At 33.4% G+C, this 27,253-nt stretch overlaps 1 protein-coding gene across 2 annotated transcripts in view; it reads right to left on the bottom strand.

Annotated features, from left to right (window-relative positions):
• Positions 1 to 27,253, bottom strand: part of KLHL1 (kelch like family member 1) — a 355,540-nt gene that overhangs the window by 228,136 nt on the left and 100,151 nt on the right. Inside the window, exon 2 of one of the 2 annotated variants that reach the window (XM_077767988.1) lies at positions 12,329 to 12,511. The exons of the other annotated variant lie outside the window; for it this stretch is intronic. Within the exon in view, the coding sequence (XP_077624114.1) occupies positions 12,329 to 12,511 (183 nt within the window). The remainder of the gene's footprint in view (positions 1 to 12,328; positions 12,512 to 27,253) is intronic. 2 annotated transcript variants of the gene reach the window in all.

Consider the following 27,253-nt stretch of genomic DNA (forward strand, 5'->3'; position numbering starts at 1 on the left):
CGTGTCAGAAAGAGCCTTTAATTTCTAGCTTTGCCAGCCACTTTTTTAATTTATATAGGTGTTAAAATTCATAAAACTCCTTGTATCTTAATCACAATTATCTTTAAGTTTTTATATTTATAATCATATGAAAAATTAACCTATGAAATTTCCTTTTGTGGTATTTTCTTGTTTGACTTATGAGTTAATATTATATAGGGTAAATGAGGTGGTATCTTCATAAAATGAGGTGGTATCTTCAACTCTTTTTAATCTTATATAATGATTTATAGAAGAAAGCAATTAATTTTTCCCTAATGATGTTCTAGAACTTACCCTAAAAATTTCTTGGCTTGACTATTATGAGAAAAGTTGACATGATCTCACTTCAGTTATTTAATAAATGATATGGCTTATTTTTGTGCTCTATTTCTTCAACATCAACTTTTGCAGTTAACATTTTAAAAAATTTACCCATTTTATCTAGGTTCTCAAATTTACAAACGTATGTTAATATATATAAAATTATTTTTGCTTTAGGATGCCTGGGTGGCTCAGCCAGTTAAGCGTCAGACTCTTGGTTTAGGCTCAGGTCATGAACTCATGATTCATGAATTCAAGCCCCACATGGCTGTTGGTACAGAGCCTGCTTGGGATTGTTCCTCTCTCCTTCTCTCTCTGCCTTTCCCCTGTTCACTCTCTCCCTCTCACAAAATAAATAAACTATAAAAAATTTTGTTTGGCTTTAAATAAATATAAATGTGTGTGTGTGTGTATTTTAGTCTATTAGTTCATTTGGGTTAATCTTTTTGATGCCTTTTTAAAAAAATATAATTTATTAACGTTTTAACTACATCTTTTTCTTGTGTATATACGTATGTATTTTTTAAAGTGGTTGTTCTTGAGTAGGTGTCAGAATTTATTTTTTCTGTAAAGAGTCAGATATCAATATTTTAGGCATTGATATATATATATACAGATTGTCATTTATTTTCCTTTTTAAAAAATGTTCAATTCATTAAAAATGCAAGAATAAATTGTAGCACATGATCCATTCAGAAGAAGGGGCACACCAGATTTGGCCCCTGCACAGAAGTTTGCTGACTCATTCTAGAGATTGAAATATAGATTTTTTTAACTAATAATAGTATCATCAAATAAAATTATACTACTTTACAAATATTGTAAGAGCCTTAGAACAGCATAATTCTACTTACCCAATCCTGGTCAGTCAAAAATGTATTTATTTATTCATTTATTTTTATTTATTTTTAGAGAGAGAGACAGAGACAGCGAGCGCCTATATCCACACACGTGAGCAGAGTGAGGGGCAGAGAAAGATGGAGAGACATAATTAAGCAGGCTCCATGCCCAGAGCAGAGACTGACTTGGGGCTCAATTTCACAACCCAGAGATCATGATCTGAACAGAAATTGATTCCAACGCTTAACCAGTTGAGTCACTCAGTCACACCAAGAATTTTTTTAATGAATATATATGTGAAAGAAAACATTTTATACTTATCCCCTTCTTCATATTTTCTGGGTTCTATTTATTTCTGAAGAAGTAGACTTCTATCTGGTATCAATACTCTTCAACTGGAAGAAATTCCTTTAGTACTTATTGTACTGCAGATCTGATGATAACAAATTCTATCAGTTTTCATTTATATAAAAAGGCCTTTATTTTGGTGCATTGGAAATATCTTTGGGCATCTGGGTGGCTCAGTCCATTAAGCGTCCAGTTCTTGGTTTCAGCCAGGTCATGATTCACTGTTCATGGGATGGAGCTCTGCATCAGTCTCTTTGCTGGCAGTGTGGAGTCTGCATGGGGTTCTCTCTCTCTCCCTCTCTCTCTCTCTCTGCCCTTCTACTCATGCTTTCTCAGTCTGTCAAAATAAATAAATAAACTTTAAAAAAGAGAAGATATCATACAAAAGATTTTTCACTTGATATAGAATTCTACCCTTTGGGGCTAGAAAAATAATAATCTATTATGATCTAGGGTCTAATGTTTATCATAGAAAATCAGCTTTCATTCTTATAATTGTTTTCCTGATGTTTTATGTCTTTTATCTCTAACTGTTTTTCCTTTTTTCCCCCTCTTTATCTTAAGATTCTAGCCATTTGACTATGATGGGCCTAAATGTCTTTACTTAGTATTTACTCTGATAATGGTTTTCTGAGCTTCCTGAAGCAGTGAATGGACCTTTTGACAACTTTTATAAGTTATAATTGCCCAACTGCAGGGCACTGGGGTAGCTCAGTCAGTTTAGCATCCAACTGTTGGTTTCAGCTCAGGTCATGATCTCACAGTTCATGGGTTCAAGCCCCATGTGGGTCTCTGCACTGATAGTATGGAGTTTGCTTGAATTTCTCTCTCCCCCCTCCTTTCTCTGCTCCTCCCCAATTTACATGCCCTCTCTCAAAATTTTCTGGTGATTTGTTTTAATTTTAATGGGAGTAAAGATTTTTCATGTGCTGTAATATCCTAAGTAGAGATATAAAGTTTAAAAATATTGAGTAAAAATTTTGACAATATATTCTGTTTCCAAAGAAATATAAAACTAAAAAATGCAATGTAGGTAAGAGGTATGATTCTCACAGTTCTTTAAATTAGAAATGCTGAAACTTCTTTTTGTTTTAAATATATTAGAGGAAATTACTACATTTTTGAAGATCATCAAAGAAAGGTTACTCACTGATGGAAAATGAAGATACAAATATGGACATGCAGAAGAGTAAAATAAATCCTATTATGTTGGATTGAAATTAGACATATCATTGAAAATTTACAGTTCTAAATAAAAAATCTTTAATTCAGTAAGAGAAGTGCAAACAAGTTTATACTGCATTTAGATTTAGTGACACATGAGATGTGAATTAGATTTTGGAAGAGGGATTTAATGCATAATAGAAAGTAATATATTTATACACACATATATAACTTCTATGAATGCAAGGGAAGCAAGAGCAGAAAATACATAAATAGGTGAATGCATGCAGCCACTCTGGAAAATCTCTCATTGAGGTCATCACAAATTTATTTGCTTCCAAATCTACTAAACTTTTCTAGCCCTATTTCAATTTATTGGTGGTGTTTAACATTTCTGACTACCCCCTCTTCTTTAAATCCCTTTTTTAGCTAAGGCCATACTGGCTTTTTCTTATTTCAGCTTACTTCCGACTCTTTGACTTCTCTCTCTTCTTACTTCTTGACCTTCTCATTGCCCTGCATTTTTTTTTCTCAAACATCTAAATTTTTGACTTAACATTAACTGTTAAGAATCATCTCCTAGGATAGTCTTAATTATTAGTATTATGGTAGTTTTAAATCTTGCCTTGTATCTCAAATGCCTACAGAAACTGCTCATCACATATCACAGTAATATTTCAGATGCTCTAAACCAAACTCAGAGCACTCTCTGTGAGATTTGTTTTTCATTTTTATTTCTCTGTTATTAATTGGTGTACCACCAATATACTGAACACTCAGAGTATATATTACAAAGTCATCATTTATATCTATTATTGCCTATATCAAGTATGACACAAAAGCCATCTTTTTTTCCTTTGTGTTGGCCTTTGTGGTTGCTGTGCCCAGACCCCCTTCATCAGTCACAGCTATGCCCCCAGTGCCAGTGATACCATCTAACTACTATCCCATCTCTAGAATCACACTTGATGGACCAGGAGCTGCCTCTCTGGGACTCCGTGTGCCCTGCTCTTCCTACCTCATAGTCTGACCTCTGCAATCTCCTCCCCACCAACCTGTCCATGGGCCCAATGACAATGGATAATAGAAGCAAAGTGTAAAATGTTGTCTTTTTCCTCAAGGTGTGACCAACTCTGCAGCAAATCATGTGCCAGAGCTTCCTGGGAGTTAAAGATAAAGCAAGACTCCAGCTGAGACTATTTCTTTGATTTGCTCCTTTCTCTGCCCTATCCTTTTCCCTTTCTTCTGAGGATGTTCTTTAAATAAATCGTGCATACCTGAACTCCAATCTGCAGCTCTACTTTCAGGACGCCTTACTTATGACACAGCTCTCCAAAATATTTCTCAGTTCATCTCTTTCTCTGTATTTATATAGTACTCATTTCATGCCTGGATTAACTTTAACAGCTTCCTAGACCATTAACTAGTTTTGGCTGTGCTTATTTTCTGTATATTTTCTAAAGTGGTCCCATTTTTCAGAACCATCTTTGTCAATTATGATAGGCAGTCTATTGTAGTTGTTAATATGTTATTCCTACAGAATGGCCTGGGTTTGAATTCTATTTCTATGTCTTATTTAATGCATAACTTGGATGAATGTCTTAAATTCTCCATTTTCTTTATGTAAGAAAAAGGTGGGAAAAATTAGGATTTCCTTTCATTTCAGGACAAAATGGGTTACTATATTCAAAGTACTTTCAACATGACCTTGCACATAATCAGCACAGTGAATGTTAACTAGCATTAGGCCTATTATTATTGTTATTACAGACTTAATTATGCTACTCTGCTCTTCAGGAACCTACATGAGCTTCTAATTATGTACGTTATTTCAATTTAAACTTCTGTCCTGGTTTTCAAAATCTGTCATAATCATTTTTGCCCTGCTTTTACCTCTTAATTACCCAGTATTTCTAATACAAATGACTCCACTTCACTAAGCCAATATCTCATAATTTCCACAAATTCTTTACTTCTCTATTTTTCCATATTATTCTCACAATCTAAAATAGATTTTTCCACTAGGCTGACCTCAAACAGAAATTTTCAGAAAAACTGTTCATTTCCTTATTTGTTTATCTCTGCATTTGGAATCAGAACTATATATTTCCATTGCAGTCAAGTAATGCATGAGAACTATTATAACCTCCTTAATTGTCATAGTGGTTATTCTTTCCTCCTCAAAATTATTATAAACTTCATGTGGAAAAGGTCATTTTTTATAATCCTTTTGTATCACCAGAAGGTAATAGACCAAGGCATAGATGTTTGATTTACATTTGTTTTATGCAAGGAAAGATGCTTCATGTATTGCAGAATATTAGCAGTTCACATAAAGAAGACATTAAAATGATACCTAAATGAAGGGTAAAAAAAAAGTAAAACAAAAGTTTTTCAGCTTCTCTTATCTCTCCTCTCCCAGTTTTATTGAGATATTATTGACATATAACATGTGGTTAAGGTGTAGAATATGATGATTTGATGTGCATATATATTGCAAAAGAATTACCACAATATATTTATAATTGTTGTATCTTGTGGTGAATTGACTCCTTTACTATTATATAAAGGCCATCTTTGTTTCCTGCCACCATTATGCCTTAAAGTCTATGTTGTCTGATAAAAGGATAGCTATATTTGTCTTATTTGTTTCTATTTTCTCAGAATATCTTTTTCCATTCATTCATTTTTGAAACTATGTGTGACCTTTAAGCTGAAGTGAGTCTCTTGTAGGTAGCATATAGTTCGGTGTTACTATTTAACCCAATCATTCATTTTATACTTTTTGATCGGACAATTTAATCCAATTATATTTAGAATATTCATTGATAGGTAAGAATTTACAATACCATCTAATTATTTTCTGGTCTTTGGCAGTCTCCTTGTTTCTTTGTTCCTCTTTTGCTATCTTTCTTTGTGAATTAGTAATTTTGTATAATGTTATGCTTTGATTCCCTTTTTTTCTTTTGTGTATTTACTTAAGTTCTTGTGCTGTGGTTACCAAAAGGCTTACATAAAACAGCCTATACATTTAACATTCTATATTAAGCTGATAACTTCAATCACATACAAGAATTACTTTTTATTCCCCCCATATTTTGTTTTGATGTCACAATTTACTTTTTGGATACTGTTTATTGATTAACTAATGATTACAGCAATAATTATTTTTAACACCTTTGTCTCCTTTTTTGGTCTTCTATATTAGAGATTAGAATGGGTATTTATGGATATTTATGGAGGTTTATGGATAAATACATCATGACACTACAGTTTTAGATTATTCTGAATTTGAAATATACTTAGCTTTACTAATATGTATTATACTTCCAAGTTTTCATGTTTCTAATTAGAGTCCTTTCATTTCAGCTTATAGAACTCCTTTCAGCATTTCTTGTAAGGCAGGTCTAATGGCGATGTACTTTCTCAGCTCATGATCCTTGTGGTCTTGTCTTGTTGCCTATGCATTCAAGGGAGCTGGTGGCTCTTTCAGTCTTTATAGACTGGCTTGGGCAGGCAAAGACCTTCACCAGTCTGCCCATCCAGACACACAGGGTCAGCCATGTGGTGGTATCTGTTTGCAGGCTTCCTGCTGGAGTCCTTGAGTGTACATGTCCGGTTTCTGGGTAAGCAGGTGGGTGGGCCTAATACTTTGGTATGCAAGGGTCTAGCCTAGTGCTTGAGTCTCCAGGGATAAGCCTGGAGCATGGGATAACTGTAGTGAGCCTGGAAGTTGAGTCCGAAGTGATTGGCTTAGGATCTTGGACCTGCAGGGGCAGACATGGGTCCTGGGTCTACATGATCTAATCACATACTAGGGGCACTGGGTGGGGTTTGGCATCTGGGTCCATAGGCATGATTTGTTCCTAGGATAGTTTGGGAGCCTAGTTTCATGGGAGTCACACTGGAGGCTTAGTGACATTGTATCTGGCTTGGTACTAGAGTAGGCATGGAGCTTAGGGACTTTGGGGTCAGCTATAACCTGGGAGTTTGGGAGCCAGCCTGAAGGTTCTGGATCTCTGGGAGCCAGCCGTGGATGTAGGTTCTCAGGGGCCAGCATGGCACTGGGGTGGGCCAGGGATCATAGGTACACAGGAGCTGGCTTGGTGCTATGATGGCACAAAAGCCTGGATCTGTGGTAGTCAACCTGGCTTGGCCCACCCAGGGGCTTTGGTTTATGAGAACATACCTGCAGCCTGGGTTCCAGGTGACTGATTGGGGGTCTGGGGCCACCAGAAGCCTAAGCCATGGTAGCAGGCCATGGCTGTGATGTGCTGGGAGCCTGTGTCCACAGGAGTTCGCTGGGATCCTGGTACTCTGGGAACTGCTTGGGGGTGTGGGAGTTACCCAGGGCCACTGAAACCAACAGGCACTGGGGATTTTTTTTTTTTTCTTCTGAGGTTGATTCAGAGCTTTATTTACTATCAAGCTGATTGAGAGATTTAGATGGATATTGGATTTAATAAAATAGAAAAAGTGAGTTATTCCTTTGTCATCACGGAAAAACTATGTAAATAAACGTTCAGTCAGTACAGAGACACCACTACTTGCCTACTTCTGAGTATTAGTATCTAAGTTACTTATGAACATAATTTCTTTGTATTGTATTTAATATGTTTTAAGTGTTTCTAATATATCATTTCAATTGCCACTTTGAGCTTCAACTATTTTCATGATACTAGTGTTCAGTAAAGAACACATATGTAAATATGAATATATATTCAAAATATTCATATATATATTCTTAAACTAATTAAATATATTCTCAAACATTGACAAAAATGAAAACAGAATATGAAGCTAAATGAAATGCCCAGGGCTTTGATCTATAAAGCAGGTTTCTTTCTGTCACATATTGTCAGTTTAGTTTTCATTTAAGTCTTCATTTGATCATGAATTATTGCACACTCATTCTAAACAGTTCAAAGAATATCTATGTTTATACATTAAAACAAAAGCTAGCCCCTCCTTCATTCTGACTACTTCTATTCTCCAGGTATAAGCTTTATTGACACTATGTTGAATATCTTTCCGCACTGTTTCTATGTACATAAAATTATAACTAATATTATTTCCAACCCAGATGATATTAGCCATTTAAGATTTTTCTCACTTATTTCAGTCAAATGCACTTACTCTTAATAATTGCTAGAGGAAGAAGACTTTCACAAGCTAAATTATATTTTATTATATACCTGTACATTATAACAGAGTAGGCCCTGAAAACCCCTTAATTCTCTTACCATTGAAAATTCAGCTGTCCAATTATTAGTACTGATCTGTCACTCTAATTTTCAGTATATGACATCCCCAATTACAGGCACACAACATAGCAAAAAATTCTCTATAATTAGTACTTAGGGATTTATATTCAGTTTTTTGGTTCATTTGTTGCTAATCAATTTTTCTGGGCCATTTATGAGAGGTTTATATTTATTTTAGAATCTCTCTGAAAACTTAAATGACAGATGAATTCAGAATTTTTATTATTTTCCATGCCCAAAATCTATTAATGCATCATCTTAAGTATTATTATTTTTTTCAAAGCTAACTTACTTAAATATATGCCTGTGGGGCACTTGAGTAGCTCAGTTGGTTGAGCATCTGACTCTTGATTTCAGATCAGGTCATTATCTCATGGTTTATGAGACTGAGCCCTGCATAAGGCTCTGAGCTGGCAGAATGGAGTCTGTTTGGGATTCTCCCTCTGCCTCTCACTCTGACCCTCCACTTGCATGGACATGCACACTCTCTCTCTCCCTCTCTCAAAATAAATAACTAAATGTTAAAAATAAATAAAAATATGCTTAGCAATAACCTAACATATCTATATAAACATGCATTTCATAATACATTTATAGTTGAGACTTATATCATGTTAAAAACATATAAATTATAACCAAAACACAAACAAATATTTTTATGGAGAGCTCTTTAATGGCCATAATCTATTAACTTAATAGGGATTAATTTGAAAGTTTTGAATGATGAGATAATAATATGAAATTAAATATATATGACTTTATGAATGGATATTTAGTGAGTGCTTACAATATTAGCTTTCAATACATTTCCTGAAGAAGCAGTAGACGTTACTATAAGTTATTTCTTTTTTCATTATTTGAAATTATTATAATAGCCCCATGTGCCAGTACTAATGATCATATCATCATATATATTTTGCCCAAAGACAATGCTCATCTGTACTAATCAAAATATAGCAAAATAACTTCAAAATCCATTCCTTTGTTACTACTGCTAAGATGATTGTTTAAAGCAAAGGCCTAATCACTCATTCATTACTATCATTTCACTGTGCAAAAGTATAAGTAAGGAGGGGCACTGTATCTGCAATTACTAAAAACAGCACTTGGTTTTTTCTGGTGCCTCATAAATATTTCCCCCACATATTTGTTAAGTATGTTTAACTTAGAAATCATTATATAGTTATAAGTAATTATGTAAATTACTTTAAAATAGATAGTACTAAAGTTTTAAGCCATGGTATAAAGAAAATATAAATTCTTATTTGCATCAATATAGCATATAGGCTTAGATTAAAATTTTTCTTGTCACATTAAGGGAAATATAAGTGACTGCNAGTGTCCAACTTTGGTTCAGGTCATGATCTCACAGTTTGTGATTCTGAGCCCAACATTGGGCTCTGAGCTGATGGCTCAGAGCCTGGAGCCTGCTTCAGCTTCTGTGTGTGTCTCTCTCACTCTCTGCCTCTTCCCAGCTGACACTCTGTCTCTCTCTCTCAAAAATAAATAAACAATAAAAACAATATAAAAAAAAGAAACAATATTATTTCTTAGTCATTTAGATTATTATAAAAGAACTTGTATAATTAAATTATTTATAAAATAATATTAAGAATCTAGATTTAAAAGTAACAAAGAGGGGGACCTGGGTGGTTCAGTCAGTTGAATGTCTGACTATTGATTTCCACTCAGGTCATGATCTCACTGGTAGTGAGTTTGAGACCCTCATCAGGCTCTCCGCTGTCAGCACTGAGCCTGCTTTGTATCTCACGTTCCCCTCCTTCTCTGATTCTCCCCTGCTCATGCTCTCCCTGTGAAGAATAAATATTTATTTTAAAAAGTAACAAAGAAAACAATGTAGAATATAATTAATATGGGAGAATTGCTCAGTTTGTTGGTTACAAATGCTTCAAATGAGAAATCTTAAATTACTACACATAAAAGGCTTTAAAATAAAAATTAATGATAATTTGTTGTGCTGATATAATTTTGAGTTGATTGAATTGCTCTATCTTCTTAAACACACACACACACACACACACACACTATATGTGTAATTATTTACCCAATTTGTAAGTTAAATAAAGTAAACTTAGTTACACTCTCAAATTAAGAATATCTCCTACAATGAAGTTTTTATCTAGATGTTACTTAGATGATTGTTCAGGATAATTTACATATTTGCCAAACATATTACAATATTGAATCTCAATAATAATGACTAATTGCTTTCTTGCCAATAATAATGCAATTTCATAGAAATATTTGAAAACACATGTGAATATTATATTTTTAGAATTGTTTCCATAGTTAAATGATCGATTGAGCCCTACTTTAGTTACTCAATGTCATACGTGCCCTCCTATGCATTTATAGTGTATCAGATTCAATGTTCACATTTTAATATTGCTATCATAGTAGAAATATGCCCTCACCTCCGGAATGTTTTTGATTGTCAACACTTAGATGTATATGTATTATTAGGTACTAAAATTTAAGTTAAAAATATAGAAAAAGGAATACATGTAAAATATTTTTATATGTATAAATTTTGTCTTTCTACTAATTCTTTAGTATTAATAGTATTAAACACCACACACCAAGGTAGTCTAAGATTACTAGCCTATATATTCAACTACTTAAAATAATAAAATAAGAATCAATACTAAATTTAATTCTTTTCCTAATTTCAAAACAAAAAAATTGAAAAACTTAGTACAAAACTGATATGGCACAAAACAACTGGATGTTTAGTTCATATAACTTGGAATTATCATTGTAAATATATAAGGACTGTTTAAAGTATATTAGCTTTTAAATATATTGGACCTTAAGGATAATATTAGTATGTCATAAATTAAAAAATAATAAATGTAAAATAAAGATGTCATCATGAAATATTTTGAATTTCTTAGCTGAGACAAATAATGTATACCCAAGATAACCTGATTGCCTTTTATTTTTAATTTTTTATTTATATTTTTAAAGTAGGATTCATGCCCAGCATGGAGTCTAGTGCAGGGCTTGAACTCATGACCCTGAGAACAAGACTGGAGCTGAGATCAAGAGTCAATTGCTTAACCAACTGAACAACTGAGGTACCCAAATGCCTGACCTGATTTCCTTTTAATTTTGTCAGAAAAGTGTATTTCATTTCAGATTTTAGGTACATTCTCCTAAGTTAAAATGTATCTCCACTTAGTGTGATTGTGGGTCACATAAAATGTAGTATTTATCAACCTTAGAAGAAGTTTTATTTTTGAGGTATTTATATTTGCTTTATTTATTAAAAACTGTTTAATGGCAATATAAATCTCCCCCCAAAATATATACAAAGTAAGAGAAATGTAACTTAAGGTCTCTTTAAAGTGTGGATACTCAACTATTATCAATAGGTTTAGTTATGTTCATTTGACAGAGATTAGTAGGATACATTTATATGATGATTTATAATTCTGCAAATTTACCTCTATGCTTAATCTTTTTCTTTTTTTGCACTTAAATCATAGCACTATGAAAGATGACATGTGCTAATAGATGGAATATCAAATTATCTTTGATGGTCTTATTGGAAAAAATAACCATCATTCACAGTAGTCTTTAACTATCTACTGTGAGCCTGACATTTGAGAGCCTAACATTCACTTTATGGATAAACATATGAAAACACACAAACACAATACCTAAAACCTTAGTTTGTGAGCATAATTCATTCCAGAAACATGCTTGTAATCCAAAGCACTCATATATCAAAGTGTATTTCAAGAACCATTGGCTTGATCATGTGACACTGGGCATCACGTACTACTCATATTGTAAGTCATCACTTGTTTACCAAGTTGAAATTTAGTAGAAATGTTTGCTCATCTTGCAGAATACTCACAAACCAAGTTACTCGCAATCCAAGATTTTACTGTATTTTTATAATAAAATATCACACATATCATATAATTTATCATAAAATACCTAGAAATTCATAACAACATATCAAAGTCAAAATATTTCAAATTGAATTTGAACCCCTTTCTTTCTTCCTTAAATCAGAGACTTGAGATCTTGAGGCCTTTAACACAGATATCAGCAAACTATGACCCATGGACCAAGTCTGGCTTGCTGCCTATTGCACAACCCATAAACTAGTTGCAGATTTTGTATTTTTAATGGTTGGGGAAAAATCAGAGGATCAATATATTCCACAACATGTGAAAAGTATATGGAATTCAAATCACTGTGACTATAAATAAAGTTTGGTTGGACCACAAAAATTTTAGATTCTTAACTCTCTGATCATACAATGTTTTACATTTACATACCAGAGTATCACTTCAAATACATTAATGTATTTATCCAATTAAGACAGGTTACCATACCTGTGTGCAGGTATCTTTCGGTTCCCAACAATCAGAATAACATCACAGAGTTGCTGTTGTTTCAAGTAACTTTCCATTTTTCTGAACGTTTGCTCAGCATGGTGAACAGCCTGATAGAATTCTTCAGAGCTACTGGAGTCCATATCACTTTGAGGTGTCAATGAATGGCTAGTTGCTGACAGCCTGCAAATCATACACACAAAAAGATGGTGTTTATAAAGTCCTATGAATTGACCAAAATGACATAGAGTTTTAGAATTTTATCGGGAAAATCAATGCATCTCTCCTTATGTTCATCAGTGTTAATATAAATCAGAAAAATCTATTTTGGGTGAGATAATTTGTGCTAGGAAGCCATAAATGAAATGATAATTATCTTTTATCTCGTGTTAAAATGATTTAAGAGATAGATTATCTGTATTTATTAGGACATTAAATTAAAAAATCCCAAAAATGTAACAGAAAGAGTCAATTACAAACATGCATGCCTATTCTAAAATTGATTACTAATAAAATGTTAATTTAATCCATTTGTAAATGAGGTGGATCATCTAATTATACTATCCTAAATTATGATTCCTCTGAGGTTATAATAAATGTTCCTTTTCAGAAGTAGGTGACTTTTATTATAAGAAATTATGAAATATGGTTTGTAAAAAAGATTGACAAAAAATTTGCAATTAAATTGTTGAGTTTCATATTCCACACCCAACTGATTAAAAAGATACATAAAATGCAGTAGCTCAACAAGTACTTTGATTTTACATACACATACATATATATGTATACATACACACACATGTATATATCTAATATGAATGTATACATGATTATGTATATGTATATACACACATATATAATAGATGGCTACTGCATGTATTAATATCATAAAGTGTTTCACAATCAAGACTTTATAATACCATACTCCATATCAAGGAGAAAACTCTATCAAAATATGCATAGTAGGCCCAGAAGACCCAATCAAGTGCTGTGATAACAATAATAATGAAATAGCTTATTTCAAGAAAGTAGAAAGTAAAATGGGGAATTATGCTTCCAGTTACTGGGGAATAACTTGTAGGTGACTAAACCCCTCATCAAGAACACCAGAAAAAATGTTACATATAATCAAAATAATTAACTGAATTTAATAATAGCTACTAAAGCAACCAGGACTTGATAGACCAAGATCTTAGAATAAAGATAAACTCACAGAAGTCAGCTCAAAATTCTATACTGCTTTTTCTTTCCTCCTAAAACTATTTATTAATTATAAGCAGCAGAGGGTGAAAATTGAGAAACTCAGCATAATACAGCAGCCAACAGAATCATGGGACTTGGAGGAAAGGATGGATATTGAAATGATGGGCTCCAAAGGTAGTCTTGAGAGACAAATGAGGGACCACAAAGGAAAGTTTAGGAAAAGCTGTCATTGTGTACCACTTTTCCCCGGAGGTAGTTGTGAATCCTAAATACTGTTAGATGAGCAGAAAATGGCTTATAGGACATTGAAAAGTTAAATAGAACTTGAAAGACAAAAATTTAGATTCAAGGACCAGCAAGGATGAGGGACGCTGGTAAATACACTGTCTCTCAGTTGGACTCCTTGAAGGGCTCTATCCCAGGAGTCAAGGGTACTGGAAATAGAAGAGAGAACAAGAAGACAGAAATCGAGATTTGAATCAATGAAGCCTCTGAGTGCATTAACGTGATCCTCCAATCTAAATGTCAGCAAATAGTCAAAATAAACCCCTTAAAAAAAAGATAACTTCATAGAAATTCTGATTTCTATGTTTATAATGCTTGACATTAAAGTAAAAAAAAGTAGGCCTATAAATACACTAGACCTAGAGAGAAAAACAGACAATAGAAACAGGCTTCCAGATGGATCACTATTAGTTATAGATACGAAAATATCTGTTATTAATATATTTTAATTTAAATGATGAGCTGGAGACTTTTAAGAACATTAGGTTACATGAATAAATCAAGTGGAAATGTAATAATTAACCTAATGTTTTGATAGAGGAATTGAACTTGCAGATTGGATGCAGGTAAAGAAAAGATAATCTAAAAATAAGTAGAAAATATTGAAACTAAATTATTGATTAAAAAAGACAAAAAAGAATGGCTTCTGAAACAAATGAAATGTGGTAAGAAATTATAATACTCCTGTGATTATAGTCTTAAAAGCAGGGAGAGACATGATAGGGAAAAAGCCATCTGAAGAAGTGATGGCCAAGAGTTTAAAAAAATATGTTAAAGACATCAAGAGAAAGATTGAAAACTCACTACCCATCCACAGTAAGACAAAACTGGACATGATGGTAAAACCAATGTAAAGCTAGAAAAAAGGAAGAGGGAAAAAAGAAAAACTTTCTTAAAAGTTGTCAGAGAATACAAAAAGAGAACTTTTCCTCTAACCTATTTAATGAGGTAAATATAACATCTAAACAAAACCTGAAAAGGATGTTACAAGGAAAATAAAATTAATGGCCATTCTCTCTCTCTCTTTCTTTTTTTTTTTACAAATATCTTATTTTTTATATTTATTCATTTTTGAGAGACAGACTGTGAGAGAGGGAGCGGCAGAGAGAGGGAGACACAACATCCAACGTAGGCTTCAGGCTCTGAGCTGTCAGTACATAGCCCAATGTGGGGCTTAAACCCATGAACGAAGTTGGATGCTCAACAGATTGAGCCATCCAGGCACCCCAGATTAACAAAAAACTTAAGCAAAATATTAGCAACTAAATAAAAAACTGTACATAAAAAATAAATAGATATAAAAAAGGTATATTAAATCTACACTGGACAATGCATCATAAGTAGTTGCATTTAATTAAGGAGCATATTTTCATCATATAAAACCACCTAATTCATTCATATAACAAACATATGTAATGGAAACCTTCCCTCCTTGAGAATGAAAATAAAATTCGTTAGTGCCACCTCTATTCAACATTTCTCTGCAATGTCTTTCCAAAGTAATGTAAGCAAAGAAAAAAAGAAATAAAAGCCTATTAGAGTTAGACAAGAAAAAGTATATGACTAATATTATTTCCAGAAGAAATGCTTGTGCACATAGAAAATCCAAAATCTCTGCAGACAAGTTTACAATCTAAATCCATTAAAATTATGTGTGATTTTCTGTTATCTACAATATTTATCTAAATAATATGGTTATTTTCATCAGACATTACCAGTTTTTCCTTAAATATTTAAAAATAATAGAAATTTTCCTGTACCATATGTTTTCCTTTTATAAGTTTGCAAATTACAACCCCAGAATATGGTCATTTCCCAGATGCATTTTAGGAGTTCAGGCTCAGGCATATGTGGCAAGAACATTCTTCTGTACATTAACACATTGAACCAAAAAGTCACAAAATGCTCTGCAGGATGGACTTTTAAATCTAGAATGAATGTATTATTATTGGATTTCAGGTAACTTGGAAAATGAAGTCAGGAGTGTAGGCTGACAGATAGATCAAAACTGCCCCACTGAGATCCTGATGTTTCTGGTCTTGTACAAGACTACACGAACAGAATCCTAAAGTCAAGATACTAGAGATGGCCTTGCAGAAAGCCTCCAGATTGGCTGAAACGAGGTTTGTGATAGGGCTACATCAGATCCTCATGTAAATTTCCTACAATTCAAATAACCTATTTACAGCAGAAAGTTTTATACCTCACTAAGATTTTCATAGCCTGGGAAATGTTAGCAAGGAAAGAACTCAGTGTAGTCAATCTTCAAGTCACTCAAGTTGTAGCATACATGATATTAGAGAAAATAGTGAAAGAAATAAAAGAATACCATTTTAGAGTTTGGTGAGAAGACAGAACAGCAAATGAAACAGGGCAAAGAATTTTACAGGATTTATTTAAAGTAAGAAAACTAATTACTGTGAAAGTAGCACCTTCTTTTCCATAATCTAGATGCACTAACAAGTTTCAACTGTCATGCAGATACGGGCCTTTTCTGAAGAACTTGAAAGCAATTTAGAAGAATAAGTCAAAAGAACAAAGAGCTGGAAATTAGACTCCAAACTATTTTTTCAGAGTTCATCTTCACTCCTAGATTTTTTCCCTAAAAGTTCTAGTCTTTGAGTTTCTCTATATTATATTTGAAAACTTGTTATTTTTCCTAAAGGTTGGTTGATCTGCCAGAAAAATGGTTATGTTGGTTTGATGTGATTTTTCTCCCCATAAAGTCACTGTCATAGTGCTTGCACATTTCCTCATAAATCATTTGCTGATCTCAGGCTTGAGTAGAACTCCTTGTCCTTGACTTTTGACTCAGGATTTAAAAAGAAGTTTCCACATCAGAGTACTTAGGGTTATTAAACTAATATTTATTATTTAATCTTTCCATCACATATCCAGCCATATAACTTAACAAATGAGATTATAAAATTTTAGGAAATAGAGATATCTTTATATTGTTTCTTATAAATATAAAGTAAAATTCTGACATTGTATTATTTCTCTTATTGTCTAATTTTAGTGTTCAGCCTAAATAAACTTTATAATCTCTTTCTAATCTAAGAGTCTTTCAGATGTTATGATCTGTCACTGTAATTTTTATCTTTACTGTGGCCCAATCATGTAAAGCTTCAAGTTCCAAGAAATGCAATTTTAAAAGAGCAGTATGACTTCTCCCCATTGGAATTTAAACTTGCTTAGAAATTCTCCAACCTGTGAATCAATAAAATTATTACCAAATTTTCTTGATCTCATGACTAACTCAAGCCATAGCTATTCCTATCTCCTTTCACAACCATACATCCCGAAAGTGTGGTCTACACTCATTATCTTAATTCCTGACTCTCTGAACACTCCTCAAACCATGGCAATCTAGCTTTCCAACCACCCATCTAATGAAACTGCTTTTGCAAGAGCACTAGTGTCTTTCCCTATGGCTTTATTTAGCTTCAATTTTCATTTTTTATCTTAATTGCTGAGAACCAGCCAATGTGCATTCCTATTCCTATGCTAAACAGTTCAAGGCTGAATATCACTTATATTTCCTGTACCAAACAATTCTGAAAAAAAGTACATTTTATTCTTTTTGTGGTAAACAATATTGGGGTCCGATGGAAAGAACTTAACTCTTGTATCAGGAAATAGTTACTTCTAGAAGATGAGACTGTGAATTAACTTAAAAAAATAAAAGGCTGTAAGAACTAACAATTATTCATCCCTTTTCACTTTAAGATCCCCTACCAATGTGCCCATTTAAAGCTATTACACCATAAATTGTTAGCCAATTTATGCCTTCATTATTATGCCATTGTTAGCCAAGCTCCAGCCTTCAATGCCTCCATGGTTCAAATTACATTTGATATATTATAAATGCCTAATGATCTGATATTTTCTCCTTTTGTTAAAAAGTTTTTTAATGTTTATTTATTTTTGAGAGACAGAGAGAGAGACAGAGACAGAGACAGAGGGTGAGCAGGAGAGGTACACAGAGATAGGGAGACACAGAATCTGAAGCAGGCCCCAGGCTCTAAGCTGTCAGCACAGAGCCTGATGTTGGGCTTGAACCCATAAACTGTAGATTCATAAACTCAGCCCAAGTTGGATACTTAGCTGACTGAGCCACCCAGGCACCCCTATTTTCTCTTAATACCTATCAGCTCAAGCTGTAATTCTAATCATACTAAGTAATTCCAGTGTTCCATACCTGTTTCTTCTATAGACTTTATAGAAAAGACATTTTTCTCTTTACCTGAAACCGCCATAACACATTGACATTCTCATGGATAACTTTACTTCTTAAGAGATCAGTTTAAATATCACTTTTTCTCCAGAAAGATGTCTTTTAATCCATTGTTTGGGGAGTCATGGTTCATCCTTACATTCCAATTATCCAATATGTTTTAAATACATCTTTGGCACGTTGAATATTTTAGGAGTTTAATTATTTGTTGAGTAAGTGAGTAAAAATTTTCTATGAGAAGATTGGCCAAATACTGATTTTAATTGCTTATGGTTTTCTTGTATGTTTCATGAAACACAAAAATACACTTTGGTAAAGCAATGTAAATCCTCAAACCTAACAGTGTGCCTAGCTCACAGAGGGTAGTTAGTAAATGTTTGTGCAAATTCCTATTGTTGAATTTCAAAAAGCTTCCAGAGCTGAGGAGAAAAATAGGCATATATAACTACTATAACCTGAATATGAGCTCTTTTGTCTTCTCTGATAATGTATTTATGTATATTGTGAAAATACTAAAGAATACACTAAGCATAGTACAGAAATACTTTTATTTTTTTAAAAAAATGCTTATTTTTGAGAAACAGAGACAGAGTGTGAGGAGGGGAGGGGAAGAAAGAGAGGGAGACAGAGAATCTGAAGCAGGCTCCAGGCTCCGATCTATCAGGACAGAGCCCAAGGCAGGGTTTGGATCCACAAACCATGAGAACATAAGCTGAGCCAAAGATGGAAACTTAACTGATTGAACCACCCTGGTGCCCTCAGAAAATACCTTTAAAAATGCTTTAAACAGATATGATGAATTTATTTCAAACAAAGGTCCCTGACTAACAGTGTTATTATATCTTTAATGTCACTATATTAAGGGTAGAACTAGACTGGTAAAATAAACTTGCAGCATTTTTTTTCTGTAGTGATGTTAGCTTTTGTTTTGAGGGAATAATTTGTTTTTATTTGTAAATTATTTTTTATGTTTTACCTATTTCCGAGAGGGGGGGGAGAGAGAGAGAGAGAGAGAGAGAGAGAGAGAGAATGAACAGGGGAGGGTCAGAGAGAGAGAGAGATACAGAATCTGAAACAGGCTCCAGGCTCTGAGCTAGCTGTCAGCACAGAGCCCGACGCGGGGCTTGAACCCACGAACAGTGAGATCATGACCTGAGCTGAAGTCTGATGCTTAACCGACTAAGCCACCCAGGCTCCCCGGGAATAATTTAAAGAATAGTTCTATAATATCACATAAAGGAATTGCCAATACATAATTCTTAAGCAAGATCTGAAAATAGTGCAAGCTGTTGTTATTGAGTTATTAAGAAATAACTATTTGTGTTAGCCATGAAGTTTAGTATATACTACAGGCTTCTGTTTATATTATGTATCCATTAGCAAACCATTTATTCTAACTCTTAACAATGTTTCTAATTAAAAGTTTGTTATTTGCTTCCTTCCTTACATTGCTTAAATATATTATATGAAACACAGCATTTCAATTTTAAAACCATAAAGTCCTTATTACAAATCATTATGTAAATAATATCAAAGATCAAAAAGTAACCAAAAATTCTCAGACAATTAAACACAATATTACATGTTTATTTAACCTTGAAAGTCCTACATACACCTAAAGTTAATATTTGATTATTTAAGAAAATAAAGAAAATGAAAAAAATTGTAAAGAAATATGTAAATTTAAAGAAGCAATTTGCTTATTACAATAGGAGAGTATGAAACATCATCATCATATGTTGGTATGGCATAGTAAACCGGTGTTCAAAATGAATGTATGGTTATACAAACACACTAATTTTCAAATCTTTTAATAACCCCCAAGAGAAAGGTTTAGATCCAGGAAATATTAGCAGGGATAAAGTTCAAGCACCAGGTGCTACTACTTAGAAACAAGAAAAATGAACATAGTCATTAATGTTGCTTCTGGGTACAATTCTGTTTTATAAGATAATTGGAATTTTAAGTAAGGCTTTTTATCAGAAGTATTGAGACACACACACACATACAAACATACACACACACACACACACGCACACACACACACACACACCAGTAAGACAGAATAAAGAAATGAGCTGGAGAAAAAACTGTATATATTCTAGGCTTTCTCAATTACTGCATTCTGAATCTCAATTAATTGATCTGTAAAATAAATATCATTAACACCTTCTCATAGAATACTTGTGGAAAGAAATAAAATATGTGTTTGAAGCTGTTAAGTATATTTCCAATGAAATATTGGATGTAAAAATATAAGCAATAATATTTGTAAAATAAAAAGAGTACTTTTATGAATTAGGTGTACATCAGTATGGTGCAAATGTTGCTTGACAAATTACATCTACATTTAATAATAAATAATCATATAAAACATAAAGGACACTTTGTTGTCTTCCTCTTCTAAATTTTAAAGTGTATAATCCATAGATATACCTATTTAAATTAAAATTTTTGAAATTACCAAATTGAAATAATTGAAATATTTTCAAGAGCTTTAAACTCAAAATAAAGAATACTATGATTGAGGGCATGAAGAGAAGAATGGACAAATAAATCATATCTAGATGCTCAAAGTTCTCAACAAAAAGATGCCAAATCTGAGAAGAAAGACAACTATTCAGAGGGAACAGGAAATGCTGTAAAATCCAATATGAAATGCAGTTGGAAATTGATATATGAATGATTAATTAAAATAAGTTATGTTCTGGGGCGCCTGGGTGGCTTAGTCGGTTAAGCGTCCAACTTTCGCTTAGGTCATGATCTCGCGGTTCATGGGTTCAGGCCCCGCATTGGGCTCTGTGCTGACTGCCAGCTCAGAGCCTGGAACCTGTTTCATTCTGTGACTCCCTCTCTCTCTGGCCCTCCCCTACTCACGCTGTCTCTTTCTCTCCTAGAAATAAATAAAACATTAAAAAAAATAATAAGCTATGTTCTGAGACGATGTACCACACAACAAAGGAATTATAATAAATAGCTAACTTGGATAGTAGGTACCTGGGAAGTACCTTTAGGACAAGATTCAGAAGTTATCTGATTAAGGTTGACCTGTATGAAATAAATGACGTTTCTACTCACCCAGGTTTCAGGGGAGTGGGCTAAGGGAAGTCTGAATTAAAAGAGATCTTAGCATCAGTGACACCAAGATTTCCCAGTCATATAGAAGAAGAAATAAAAATGTTTCTGTATATGGGAATGATACAGCAGATCTATCATAGCCAGCTTTTTAACCATAATTACTGGATGGCGTAGGGAACATTTTTTTTTACCATTATGAAATTTATCAGAAAGGAGAGCAATAGCATACTTTTAAAGCTCTCTGGTAAGTTAACTACAGGTTCTGATGGTACAATTAAATTGAGCTCTTTGATGTCAATGGCATTATTGTACTAGATGATGGGACATGAATTAAAGACAATGTGAGCTATTGTCACCATAGACTAGTACCAGTTGTCCAGTCAGGCTTGCCAACTGTTTTGGTAAATAAAGTTTTATTGAGATATAGCCAACCCCTATGTCATTATGTACTGTTTGTGACTGCTTTCTTGCCACAAAAGCAAAATCCAGTACTTGTGAGAAAGACTATACACCCTTTAGAGTGAAAAAATATTTACTTTCTAGCCCTTTATATTAAAAAATATATTTGTCAGTCCCTATTAAGATCATAGGAATGGAACAGTGATTTAGTTACCTAAAACATCTTGGAAGACATAACTTTATCATGAGGTACCTATATGAAATGGAGAGCCCACTAAGTTATTACTTGGTCTATTTAATAAGAAAAGGTATAAATCTTTTGCGTAACAATCTGAATTGAGTTGCCATCGTGGGACTTTATATTCTCTCTCAAATTTACTTTATTTAAATTAGTTCAGAGATTCAGAGTTTCTTCATTGATTAAAAGACTGGGTTCTTTTAAGAAAGAATGCTGAAAAATTGCCACATTTCTGTAATGGAAATACTCATGTTTGCCCCATACATCAGGCCCTAGACAGCATAAAATTTTAAAATACCGAAACATTCTAGTAGTTATTAAATATTATCCCTGAATTAAATCAAGTACCTCATAACCTTAAAATGCCCCCATATCCACTAGATAGATAGGAAGCCTATGAAAGCTAAGCAATAAAGTGAAATAAACAAACAAATAAATAGTAAATAAAGTGCCTAAGTCCATATCCTGGTGTGTTCGTTGGGTTGATGGACTCAACCTGCAGCTACTTCCTCAGTGTCAGAATGCAGAGTTCGAAAAGATGCGTTCAGAAATTGTCACAATTCTCACATTGGTTTCCTGATCCACAAAATAAAGTCTGTGACAGAAGAATGTGTCTGTCAGAGCCCTGGGTGGCTCAGTTAGTTAAGCGTCCAACTCTTGGTTTTGACTCAGATAATGATCTCATGGTTCATGAGTTCAAGCCTCTTTTTGAGCTCTGCACTGAGAGAGCTTGGCATTCTCTCTCTCCCCACCCTCTCTGTTCCTTCCAGACTCTCTCTCAAAATAAATAAATATATTTAAAAAATAAATAAAAAGAACGTGTCAACTAAACCACCACAATATCCTTACTACTATAGTAAATCCAAAGCTATATTGCATTAGTAAGGAATTTACAGATATCTGTGAACATTAAAAAATTAAAATATGAAAGAGTAGGGATACTATTATATCCCAACTTAATTCATTCATTTGATAAGTACAAATTCCAGATGGATCTTGAATAAAGACCAGATTATCACAAACATAATCAGGTAGTGATGATAATTATAGCTGATATTCTAGATGTTGATATTTTTACAGAGGAAAATCAACACAGCCCTGAAACATAGTATTCAGCTAACTACCAGGGAAAACACTTTTTTCTCAATCAACATTATTAAGGAAATCAGAACTTGTTTACCTTCTCAGGTAGCATCAGCATCATTTCAATGTCTTACCACAGGGAAATGACAACTCTTCATTTTTTTACAGTGTACAAGAGCTTTGATCACTTTGATGTCCTATAAAACATCACATATTTCCACGACATCTGTTACATTATGATCGCTGGATCTGGTAGGGAGGAAATAGCAGGTGTGCTAGATGTCTTCCTTGCCAGAGAGTGGAAGAAAAATCTTGCAAAACTTAAAAGGCCTATCACCTTCCTGAAATACTAGGGGTATAGTAGTTTAAACATGTTAAGAAATTACTTTTAAAGTGAAATAACTTCTTGAATGATATACCATGTGCCATTACAAAAAGGCACAAGGTTTCATTGTCTTTTTGTTGGCTACATAACATACAAAATTGAGGTGTTCTATAACCACCAGTTTGCTAGTAAACTCACAAGTCTATCAGCTCTGACAGAGGCCCAGAACAAGAGAGGCCTATGCTGCAGATTTGAGCTATGGAATAAGCAGTTCTGTGCCTGGGGGCTTATGATCCAGAAAACTAAATATGAGTGGAAGCGTCTGTACTTTCTAGAGATGCTGTACCTTGTGGCCAGCCTTGTAATAGAATTATAACCCAGCAAGACTTTGGGAACAAAATCATAGTTCATTCAATAAACATTCTCAACCTGAGAGTCATCTTCTGACTTACCACTGGGTCATAGAAGAGACTGAATGCTGGCCAGGAGGCAACTTTAAAGGATCAACCCATTATGATTTTCAAAATCATTAAGAAGAATCTATGCATTCAGCATTCCATCATAATTAGAAACAATATATATGAGAGTGGGCTTGAGCGTGTCCAGAGGCAAATTGCATGAATATGTGGCTAGACTTCCTAATATTTATTTCTGCTCTATTAACACTTCTATATCAACCAGTACCTAGGGCCTTACATTAGTTTTCTATTGATAGTAACTAATGATCACAAAAGTGTCAGCTTTAAACAGCCCATTAGGGGTATGTGTCAAGAGTCAAGACATGGTTTGAGACCTCTGATCAGGGTCTCAGAAGGCTGCAGTAAAATGTGTTGACCAGGATACACTATCATCTGGAGGTTCAACCAGTAAAGTGTCTGCATTTAAATTCATTCAGAGTGTTGGCAAAATTCATTTCCTTGTGTCTGTAGAACTGAGGACTGTACTTCTCGCTGACTTTCATCTAGATGATACCCATAGCTCCTAGAGGTCACCTTCAGGTCTTAAAGCAAACCCTCAACTCTTAAAGGCCACCCACAATTTCTATAGGTCATCTATAGTTCTTTCCACACAGGCTTCCTCACTATGATTGCTTTCTTCAACAAGTCAGCACAGGGGATCCCTAGAGAGAATCTAAATGTAAGATGCTTTTTTACATAACATGACATAATCATGAACAATACTGCAATTTTTTCTCTGTTCTATTGGTTAGAAAGCAAGTCACAGCCCCTTTTCATACTCAAACAGAGGAAGTCATACAAAGCTGTGGTTACAGGAAAACAGGGATCATTAAGAGTCATCTTTGTGTTCACCACAGACCTCATGAGGAGGAGCCTATGACCCATTAACAGGAAAGCTGAAATCATAGATCTGCTTTATAGATCCTGAAATAAGTGGCCTTTAAAAAAATATTACTTTGATAATACATGGAATTCTTCCTTATAATTACAAAATCTTTTAACATGAAAGTTTTGGCAGTCCATAAGCATAAATTTTCTCCTGACTAACTTGGGCTCCCCATGCCACTGAAGCAATAGGCAAGCAAGAGTTTACTCTGTTGGTAAGAGTGATTAGTCCCAATCACTAAGGGAAAAGAATTAGGTTGTTTGTAAAATGTGGCTAATGAGGAAGATTTCTGGAAACCAGGAGACTGACAGTAATGCCACTGAGCGATCTTATATCTAGTGATAATGATCAGTTGTGGCAACCCATTCAATACAAGAGTAGTAAGGACTCAGAACCTTCAGGAATAAAGGTTTAGCTTACTCCACCAGGTAAGTAACATTGACAAAATTAGTATTGTCAGAGAACAAGATGTATATGGAACTGTTGAGGGACTAAAAAAGTTAGGCTTAATAAGCTAGATCACTCACCAACAAAAAAATTCACTTTCTCTTATTTTCCTTATATGGCTATAATGAAGATACAATAGTATGTCATAGATTAATAGGGATATTGATCACTATTAAAGATATTAATATTTTATCATTAATAAATTGAAAAACAAATCCTATTTGGCTTTCATTAAACATCAAAATATAGAAATAAGATAAATGTAAAATTACTGATCAGTGTTATTCGTGATGTTGTATGAAGTCCATAAGGGAAACTTCTTTTAGAAAAACAAAGGAAAAAATTATTTAAATTAAAAAAACACATAGAACTTTAGTAATTATCCAGCATGCCTTAAATATATAGGTTTTAGAAAAAAATGTTCCTAAAATAGAAAAGCCATTGTTGGTATTTGAGCCAACAAATTCATTCTTTTCCTGTTTTTTTTTAAATGCTTATTCATTTTTGAGAGGGAGCATGATGGGGGGAATGGTAGACAGAGAAAGGGGAACAGAGGATTCAAAGCATGCTCTGCATTGACAGCAGAGAGCATGATAGGAGGCTTGAACTCAAAAGCCTGAGCCAAAGTCGGACACTCAACTTACTGGGCCACCCAAGTCCCCAGTTTATTCCTTTTCCAAATAGTAAAGACTTCCAAATAAAAAATTTCCTCCAGTTATCATGTTTCTGACTAGATATAAAATAATAATTTAATGAATTTAAAATTGTAATGATAATTATAGCTAACCTATATTTGAGCATGTTTAAGGTAGCAGATGCTCTTCTACATGATCTCATATTTGATCCCAACTACTTTGTTCCTATCTTACAGATTTAAAACTAAGAGAACCTAAGTAACTTTTATAAGAAATAAGGCATGAAAGTTTGCAAAAACTCTAAGACAGACAGACACATGCTGAAGAATTACTCTAGGATAAACTCAAGCAAAATTGCAAATAACCATCACAAAGGATATAATAATAACCATCAAAATGCCAGTAAAAATGTATAACTGAGACAATATAAATAATTGGTGAATCATAATGTAGGTTATAAAATAGAGTATCCCATATTATCCCTTGTAAACCTTAAGAATTGAATTTGGGAGATAGACAAAATAGGCAAATGCTACTCTCTTAACCTAGGGAAAATTATATATATACATATATAGATATTAAAAGAAAAAGTTAAAAATATGTGACAAAATGCCAAACTTAAATCTAAAAATCACCAAAATTTATAAAATATGCACAGCATTCTAACAATAAAAAAGACTTAGCTTTCACCCCCATCCCCCAGAAAACAAAGTAAATCCGATCTATCTGGCAAAAGGCAGAAAATAAAATTTCAAAAACACAAAAATTCATGGCAAATAAAAAACACAAAATGGAATGTCAGGAATAATTTAAAATATTACTAATTTCAACAGTATAAATTAGAACAGATATGAGCATAAACATGGACCTAAACGTAGGCATAGGACCTAAACTTGCAACTACACTCAAATCTCAATCCATACGGAGACCAATATCTATACATACACATGTACTTAGCTGCACAACCACCAAGAAATGTAGCTACTGAGACACATCTAAAGTGAAGGGACATTAAAAAAGTTGAAATTACAGAAAGAGAAAAGCATTTAAGGCAAATCATAAGAAAATAAAGATATGCTTTGGCATTGTTAACACCAGACACATGAAATTTATGGTAAGAATTATTAACTAAGACAAAGAGAGATAGCTCATATTGATTAAAAAAAAAAAAGTCTGTGTGGAAAAACTCATAAACATGAAAACAGCTAAAATAATTTTAAATGTATAACCTCCAATTTTCTACAAGTTTAAAATCATTAAGACAAAGTCCACAAAGTGGGATGTGTGAAAATATTTCTCCCCACAACTGATGAAACAAGAAGAAAAAGGAATATAGAGAGCTGTTACATCATACCATTAGTGAGATTGATTTAATAAATATATAGAAAACTCTGTGCCCTACAAAATTATGTTTCTCATGCACATTTGGAATTTAATAAAAAATACTTTGTATTTTATAAAAAAATGTATTACACTAGATACGTGTTCTGATCATGGTACAAAGTCACTGGAAAATAAGAAGATAACAGGGCTAAAATGTTCCTCCATTAAGAAAATTTTTAATATAGTTTAAATAATTATTATGAAAGAAATCACAGATGACAATAAAAATTACCTAGATATAAGTAAAAAATAATATCACCGAATTTAG

Source organism: Crocuta crocuta, unplaced genomic scaffold, assembly GCF_008692635.1.
Source record: "Crocuta crocuta isolate KB4526 unplaced genomic scaffold, BGI_CrCroc_1.0 scaffold115, whole genome shotgun sequence".
In the NCBI taxonomy this organism is placed as follows: Eukaryota; Metazoa; Chordata; class Mammalia; order Carnivora; family Hyaenidae; genus Crocuta; species Crocuta crocuta.